This window comes from Ursus maritimus, unplaced genomic scaffold (genome assembly GCF_017311325.1).
Source record: "Ursus maritimus isolate PB19 unplaced genomic scaffold, ASM1731132v1 scaffold_1, whole genome shotgun sequence".
Classification (NCBI taxonomy): domain Eukaryota; kingdom Metazoa; phylum Chordata; class Mammalia; order Carnivora; family Ursidae; genus Ursus; species Ursus maritimus.
In genome coordinates this window covers 70,575,795-70,585,303 of record NW_024423343.1, presented here as the reverse complement: position 1 = coordinate 70,585,303, position 9,509 = coordinate 70,575,795, and the positions used below count along the sequence as shown (strand labels likewise).

Here is a 9,509-nt window from a genome sequence, read left to right as displayed (position 1 = left end):
TAGGGAAAAAATAATTTTTAGAGCACCATTCTACAAATATAAATTTTGCCTAGTAATTACTGACCACTGAAACAATTTAACTTGCTGTTATACAGGGTCCAGCACTCACCAAATCATGCCTAGATTTGTGAGGAAAATATCTTTGTAACATGTTCAGATACAGAGTCCTTCTGCCACAGAGATCTCCAGGATACTGATCCAAAACAGCCTGATAAATCCAGTGGTCTTCTTCACTTAATTGGAAGTTTCTGGAAGCAATAAAAATGTCACAACACATTGTTAAGCAATCATGGAGTTTGAGGGAACTCAAACTGCTCAAGTTATTGGCAAGTGGTACCGATTACATACAATGAAGTCTGGGTTTGCTTTTTAAAATACATTAGCCAAATTAAATGTCTGCTATAGAAAAGCTTCTAAATTCTAATATAATGGTTCTTCAATCCTTTATTGATCTTGCCACGGGTTCCAGGCATAATTTCAAGAAGTTTACCAAGTGACATAATATTTTTAAAATATTTACTCTATCTTCCCTATAAGAATATTTTAAAAATCATGACCAATGAATGAGATAAATGAACTCTGGGAAATAAATTATTAAGACATACAGACTAAAAAGGAATTTTTTTTCCCGGAGGAAAGCACAAATGTAGACAGTTAAATGAACGATTACACAAAGGAAATTAAGGCGTAAGGAAAGCACTTATTTAAGGTTTCACTTTAAAACAAGTCAAAAATTATCATTTACTTTACCCTCTCAACTTCTTGCTTGGTGGGATTAAGACTAGATAATGTTAGTGAGAAGATTACCGATGGAATTACATTTCAGATCACTGAAGAAATAATTTGTAAATAGGAGCTCTTCAAGGCCCTACCTAATAACATGTCCACCCTGCTCCAAAATGCCTTTTTCATTTCAGGACACTCCCAGGCCCTGGCCTGGTTTGTGTTCTATGTAAGGTATTAGCAAAGCCCTATGCAGAGTGGAAAGGTTGTAATATTAGCTTGAACTCTAAACTGAATTAATGTATCTTTATTATTCTGGGCTTATTTGCATATTGTTATTCCTGTTTAATAAATTGGAATAATCAAATACAGATGCAATCAGAGTGAATATTATTAGCAACAAGTATTTCTTTGATTCAAGATGGAGACTTGCTATTGTTTATTTCTACTATATCAATGATCTTCTACTTTAAAGTTAATTGTGCAATGCAAAAATTTTTTCATAATGTCTTCTATGTTCCTGAAAAATATTTGACAATTTAAAATAGAATAAAAACCTGTTTAAATCAGTGATACTAATGGGAATTCTACTGTCCTCATACAAGGTTACCTAGTTTTTGTTTCATTAATTTCATTTCATTAATCTGGTAAGTAGTAAGAAAGAAAAGAATTCTCTCTCAAAGAAGATAATCTTCACTAACAGCTCTATAATGGGAAGAAAAAGAGGGTTGGAAGAAGCATACTCCACAGTTCCTCTGTATGACATAATAATCTATTGCAGAGAAATAATTTGAGATGAGTTCATTCATTGAACACACTAAGTGTATTTCTTCTGTCTGAATCAGTTATGAATGTATAGATAGTCAAAGCCTTCTGCAAACAAAGCATTTCATAGAGGGGTATTAAGCCTGTGGAAACACTCGCCTGAGGGTACTTGGCATTAAAACACACTCAAGTCTTCATGGATAATATCTAAGGTCCTCTTAGACCTTAGAGGTCTCTTGAACTCATTTTGTTCACGATAACAAAAACACATTTTAATAGCAGAGTTAGCCACATAAATTCTCTATTACTACACCACAAGTAACAAAAAAGAATAGACCTGAGATCCATGTCTTCATTTATGCTAAGGGACTTGAACATGGTTTGACTTCCCACCTTTATTGATTACAAATGTGGATATATGTAGCAGGGTGTGTGCTGAGGAGGGGAAGGTAGGGACCAATAAGTTGTCTGTGTTTTTAAGTTGCATTTATCTATGCAGTGGATGCTGTTGGTGCCATGCCAGATCTCTCTTATTAGCTAGAAGTCCCATCACCAAGATGCTGATAATTAACAGATGCACCTCCCTTTTCTGGAGAATTGCCCCAGACCAAATGGGAACTGCCTCACCCAGAAGGCTTCTCTCCTACCCATTTTTGAGGGCAGTTGCAACCAATGCTTGGCTGACATGGGGGAACAGAAGGCCAACCACTTGCCTCACAATGGAAATAACTCTGTGATACCATTCATGCTCTGGAGCAAACTGCAGCCTGTTTCCACTGAGATCACCTCCATGCAGAGCCTTTTCCCCCTCCTCTTTCTTTCTTCCCTTACCATCCTTCTCCTGAGAGCATTGCCCAACAAATCACTTGTACTTACAATTCCTGTCTCAGCTTTACTTCTACAGAACCTGACCTAAGATAATCTCTAAGCCATCTTACCCATAATTTCAAAAATAGTTTTAATCCTTTGGTAAATGGAGAAGTACTTCTAAGCTAATTGCTTTGATGATCTCTCATACTGAATGGTGGTGCAAGATTTCGGCTACACTCAAAGAGAAAGTGCAAATGGCAAACATTTACAAAAATGCTTTTCAAATAAAAGCACACATTAAGCAGTGTACATAAATAAATGTAGCAGCAGGAGAATTTGTGGCACTGAGTGCCTTTTTACGTATTTGTGAATGTATTAATTTGGTGCCATTATAGTGACAACATTAAAACCACTTAAACATATGAAATGATAATATAACATCAAAACTATTTCAAACCAAGTATGCCACAAATGATCACATCCGTTTTGCTCTTCTTATTGATTTTAGAAACCTCATATTTCAACAGCTTTTTCCAATTACCACAATTACACAAATTGTAAGTCATTTTTCTAGTATACATCGAATAAAAACAAAAAAACATACTTTAAAATGATACATAAATGCTCACAATATTATTGTTTTAGAGTATTTATAGCAGTTTCCAGAGCCACAGGCTTAAATTTTGAGGCAAATATTCACATTGGCAATAGTAATGGCACAGTCATACATCTCCATTAGGATGCTGTTTGTGAGGGAGAAAGCTCCCACCATTATATACATACTGAGTCTTCTGGATAGTAAAAATCTAAGAGGAATATTCAAACATAATAGCTTCTTCACAATAACAAAGTGGCTGTTTCCTACTTAGCCTCTAAAATAAAATCGAATTTAATAAATCTGCATTTCTAAATTCCAATCTGTACATTTATCTTTCCTAATCAAACGTCTTTTCATTGTACAGAAACACCTATATAAAATAGCTAAGCTATATAAAATAACTAAGGTTAGCTTTTATTTTATTTTTTTAAAGATTTTATTTATTTGACACAGAGAGAGAGAGTGAGGGCAAGCACAAGCAGGCAGAGGGAGAGGGAGAAGCAGGCTCCCTGCTGAGCAAGGAGCCCAATGCGGGGCTCGATCCCAGGACCCTGGGATCATGACTTGAGCCAAAGGCAGTGGTTTAATCAACTGAGCCATCTAGGCGCCCCTAAGGTTAGCTCTTACGTTCCAAAGTTCCTGTTTAATTCAATTGCTTTGCTGGTTATTCCAATGACAGAAGTAGCTAAATTAGACAGCTATTGAAAACTCTTCTGATCACTTACCTACTTAATGAATTTGAAAAGTGACTCCATAATTTAAAAAATTTTAAAGAAGGCTTTAAAATTATCCTAAACTTTCGTAATTTTTAAATTATCTTTAGAGAAAAAAAAATCTTTGGCAGGTCTCTGCAATTTCTATTCTTTTTGTCCACCCAAATTTTCTAATTTAAAACGTTTCATAATTTTCATCTTTATAATAGCACACCGAGATTTTACAGTTTCCAGGCTTATTGGGCACTTCTAACACTTCAGGAAATCCCAGACTGCAGAAGTGTGAGATATCTACCATTCAGTCTCCACCTACCATCCCCACCCCATAATGAAGTCCCATGATATAATTTTATCATGATATCCCAGGATGTGAGACAAAATAGGTAATTCAGAAAAGGAGAACGACAGCTGTAAGAATCTAGCTACATCAAGGCTGATTTTTCCCCGAATTCTACCTGTTTGAAACATCCCAAAAATCCTAAACTGACTTACAATTAACTTAGCTACCAATTTTCTTCTTAGTCATGCTTAAGTCACTTCCTTAAGGTCCTGGATCCATGACATCAACATACATTTGTGGCGGGGGAGAGGCAGAGAGGCAGCCAGCGGCGGCAAACAAGGTACCTAAGGGTACTTTAACAGCAGAGACAAATCTACGAAACAAACACTGTGTTTGCAAATGGCTGAAAGTTGTTTTATAATTTTCTCAGAGTGAAGGGAGCTTTCCAGCAAAAGGGTAGTACCTCCTGAAGCTCCCTGATCCATCCAACAGCTAGCTTGAGATTGGCAACTGGCCAGAGTGAATCTGGACTAAAGAAAGACTCTAAATTCTTCTAGTGTAACAGTGGCAGGAGACATCTAGTGCTTCTCTACACTAAGAAGCAGGATTGGAGTGAACCACTGGTGGATTAATGTGAATAAAAGATAGCTCTGATGTAATCACCTTGTTTGGCTGCATTGGGTCTGACCTTCTAGGAAATACGACTTGACTCTACTTTTTAATGTTGTCTTTCCAAATCAGACCCAAACACTGAATCTAATCAGCGTGGTTCCTGAAACTATCTCCCCACCCAACTACCACACTACCCCACTACCATTATCCAAATATAAATCTATCTTTGATTTTCAGCCTGGCTTACAGGGGGCTCCCTATGCTTAAACTTATTTCTGACCAACAGAATTTTCTCCTTGGGTTTTGTTTGGGTAAGTACATTGTCTTTGCAGGAGATCCATTCTCACTTAGCAGTTCTCACCTCCAGGGTGCCCAGGCTCTGCCCAGTCTGTCTACTTAGGCGGGAGCTGATGCCTAGAATAAGGTAGGCTCTCAGCAGTATAGCCATTGCTTTTCAGCCTTTTGGCTAAGATCAAGTGTAGAAGTATGGCCGAAATCCACTGAATTAAAGAATCAACAACAAAATTGCTCATAGGGTAACGCCAGAACTTGCATCAGCATCCAAAGCCACAGTGTTCTGAGAGGTGACAGGAAAGTGAAAATATGGCAGGGTTCTAAAATTGATGACTCCAGAATTTCTTACAGAAGGGTTTAGGGGCATGAATCTGGCCAGAAGAGGAGGTGAAGTGATTTATTTGGAAGCTGCAATTGCTATTGACACAGCAAGTACACTGTTTTTTCTTAGATTTTTTTGAGGAGGACTAGTTGTCATAGAAAGCTCAACTTTTTACTTAGAATGTGTATTTTTTAGAAGTGGAGTAGCTGGGATAATGGCAAGACTCCTAAACCATCCTTTGTCCCTACATCCATCTACACAGTTTCAAGAGGCAATATAATTCCTAGTGAAAGTTTTGAGATCGTATGACCGAGATAAAACAGCCTGTTAAAAGTAAAACATAATGGCTCAACCACTCCATATGCTAGGTTTTAAACAAATACATTCATCATAAGAAGTGTAAGGAAAAGGTAATTGGAGCAAACATTGCCCCTACTGCTTCTGCCCATCAGAATCCTAATTTTATTCAAGACCTACCTTTCTCCATAAGGTCTCCACTCCAGGGAAGGTGAACACCATCCCCAGCCCTGAGAGAGACTCTTGATTGATTTTAAGCCCTTTACAAACATCCATTCACAAGCTTCCTGTCTTCTGGCCAGTGTTGGGTCTTCTGACCCAATTCTGGCCAATGAAATGTGAGAAGATGTCTTCTAGGGCAAAGGTGTCCTAGCTTACAAGGAAGAAAAGGTCCTTTTCTGCCTCTGAGTGTTGTGGGAGCTGCTGCGGGAAGTCGTCTACCTTGCAGGAAGGCAGAGCAAGAGAATGCAGAAAACCAGACTTCACTGTGCTTGGACTTCTCTACTTCTGCACTTTATGGGAAATAAGAAAAGAAATCACCTGTTTTTCAAGTGACATTGACTCGGGTTGGGATTCACTAACTTACAGCCGAAGATACCTTATTTGATAGCTAACTGAAGGAAAGAAAATTGACTTCTTAAAATATGGCATCCTAATATTGTTTTGGCAGGAAAGTGCAATGAAGGATGTAGAGATTAAAGAGATGCAGATACAATGTGTCCAGAGACCACCATGTACACTAACATTCCTCAGGTGACTGGCAGCTGACAAGTGTTCAACAGCAAGGGCCATTTTTAAGACAAAGACCCAAAACTAAACAAAACCAGCTCAAACTCAAATATACAGAATCAGTAAAGACAAGATCAACTACAAACACACTATATGCTCCATTTTTTTTAATCCTATTGAGCCAGAACTTGCCTCCATGTACCATTTTATTTTTCATTTTGGGGAAACAAGAACATTTTTAAGTGCAACAAAGTTGAAGTGAATAAAGTTACTTATATAGACATTATGACTCTGTTTTCCAAGTTCAAAAACAAGAATAATTAAACTAGCCTACTTCTTTGGGATGGCATGAAGAAAAATTTAACCACTGAGGGCTTTTGACATTTATTTATATATTATATATAACAACTGAGGGCTTTTGACATTTTATTTATATATAATATATATATATATTATATATAAATATTTATTTAAGTAGGCTCCATGCCCAAAGTGGGGCTTGAACTCACAACACTAAGATCAAGAGTCACATGCTCTAATGACTGAGCAGGGCAGGTGCCTCAGGCTATTGAAATTTTAAATGCCACATAAAAATGTTATATTACCTCAAACCAACTATCAGTAGTCATTATGAAATTATAAGAGTGGATTAGAAGACCGATGGTTCTCTTTCTCAGTGCATTATTTTTTAGACATTTATCAATATTCAAATTTATGTTCTTATACAGGCACTAATATTGCAGACAGACATAAGCCTGAGTGTGGTGATTATAATTTCTTACGTTACTGGTTCTCCATAATCTCAGTTCTAATGATATGGTTTCCTCAAAGGATTGGACCTCGAGGTACAAGGAATAGGAAAACCTTGTTATGAGCAATTGATTTGCTATATAAAATAGGGATTATAATTCCTCTCTTATCAAAATTTGGCAAACCTGTCCATAGCAATTTTAATCTTATCTTTGCTTATAGCTACACGTATTTTATTATTTTAATAATAAATTTTATCTGTATTATCCAGGTTAAAAAAAAAACAACATATGTCAATTGTCCTGGACACAAATCTGTCAAACTGCTATGTTTCCATTTTCTCCAATCTGATTTACTCAATATTAATTTGATTTCACACCCAGCAAAGAACAGAAACCTCTCATAAATGACTCTCACTCCTTCATCCTATAAAATCCAGATTTTTCAGTCTCCAAAGTATTAAAAAATGTAGCCTCAAACACCACTACACTGTGTAGTTTCTACCTGAAACAATTATATCAAGAAGGCAGGTGTGGGCTGCAGTGATACTAACAATAAGACAGTTGAACATAGAAACTTATAGCCACTATTTTTAGACATATCTTCACAGATACATTTAAACAAACATTACATCCAAGTAAATAAACAGACTGAATTATTAAACAAGCAAGGCAAACTCTAAGCCTGCGTTTTGGAGTATCCTATAGAAAATGCATCCATTTTTCTCCCTTGATAAAAATGCATTCCACTATAGCCAAAAGAACTTAAAATATACTTTATTCCCACAACAGACCCAAAGTAGGTTGAACAATCGTCAAATATGGCTTTTAGTTCAAGAGTCATAAAAGTACTTAAGTATTTTCATTGATGTATTTATTTTAAGAGAAAGTTATTAAATATATATGACAAAAAATAAATCATAGTCTGTAACTATGACCTCCCTCTAACAAATACAAATTGCAAAGTCAGGTTGGACAAACCATGTTGGAATATGTCAAGAGAAAATGAGACTTGCAGTAACCCAGGGTGTTGCTCGAGTGAGTCATGTAACCAATGTGACTAAGTGAACACACCATTGTTCAAATAATCATGTTCCTGATTTTGAGCACTTCTCCCCTTACTAGCCACCCTGACATACAACTAGCCCAGACCAGAAATTTAGAACCTGAGACTGGACATCCCCAGGCACTGAAATTTTCCAAAAGTTCTGAGATTATATTCTCAGAAAAGAAGTCCACCTGGTAATTAAGGCCCCATGTTTTAACTTGTTGTAACTCCATCAAGTAAGCAAATATCAGTTACTCTGCTCCTTTCCCTCTCTTTCTTCTATCTTGTATTCATCAAGTAATATCCTCACATGCAAATATTTGCTTATTAAAAATATTTTAAAGAAAATTACATGAGGCCACTCACTGTTCTTGAGTGCTGGTTTCTGATGCTGTGTTTTATCTTGTTCATCTTTTTGCCAATTCTGTTGGCAAAACTTTCACATAAAGACAGTGACAGAGCTATGCTATGTAAAAAAGTATTGAAAAAGAGAGAAAAAGAGAATATGAACAAGACACTGCTGATATTCACACATGATTGTAAAATCCAGTGAAATCCAAAAGAGGAACCAAACAATGGAAAGTCTGTCGGTCAACATATAAAGTGTTTCTACTTTTCTGGAGAGCAATATAACCATACTCTCAAAAGTGTTAGAATTTTTCAATCCCTTTGACTCAGCAATTCCACCTCTAGAAATTCGTGTTAAGGGAATCATCATGAGATTACTCAAAATATAGCAACAGAGTTGTTTGTTCCAAGGCTTTTAAACAAATACCAAAATGTGACCAGGAGATGGGTTGAATTTATCTGGTACAACCACATATCATAATACCATGTGTATAATAAAAAATATGTTGTAAAGCAATATTTAGTACAGTGACCTAAGATACAGGTTAGTAAATATTGATTGGAAAAATGAATAATATTGGATTTGATTCATAAACAGGAAGAACAATGACTATGTGTAGAGTATGTTTCCATTTTTATAAACAATATACATATAACTTAAATATATAAAATGTTACCAGAAAATATCTCTTGGTGTTGGGAACTTAAGACTAACTTTTACTTCCTTCTCTTTGCTTGTCTTGATTTTTTAAAAAATTTTCTGGAATAAATGTAATTATTTCTGTATTAAGAGAAAAAATACATATATAAGGAAACATATAAGACTACTAAAAAATAATAAGTAGAGTAAATGGAAATAATTTAGTTGAAAAAATAAGAAACTACAGGCCTTAGCAATATATACACCAGAGGGACAAAATTGTTATAATCATTGTGAATTTTAAATAGTATTCAGATTCTGATCTCATAAAATAATAGGATAATAAGTATGAATCAATATTTAAAATTTAATATGCCTATCAAACAATAAAGTAGAAATGACTCGTTATCACTCTATAGCTTTCGCTGCATATTGGCTTCAGATCTGACATAGCTAAATGGAGCATCAGACAATTATGTCTCATCTATATGATTAATTCATCCAAATGTTAGGAAATTAAAGCCACAATCTCATCTGAGTCTAAAACAAGCAATTAAACTTGTCTTCGTGTTACTAGTGAA

At 35.7% G+C, this 9,509-nt stretch overlaps 1 protein-coding gene across 1 annotated transcript in view; it reads right to left on the bottom strand.

Annotated features, from left to right (window-relative positions):
• The window catches only part of CCDC148 (coiled-coil domain containing 148), a 145,645-nt gene that overhangs the window by 121,716 nt on the left and 14,420 nt on the right, over positions 1 to 9,509 (bottom strand). The window contains exon 7 of the mRNA XM_040636719.1: positions 110 to 248. Coding sequence (XP_040492653.1) covers positions 110 to 248 — 139 coding nt within the window. The remainder of the gene's footprint in view (positions 1 to 109; positions 249 to 9,509) is intronic.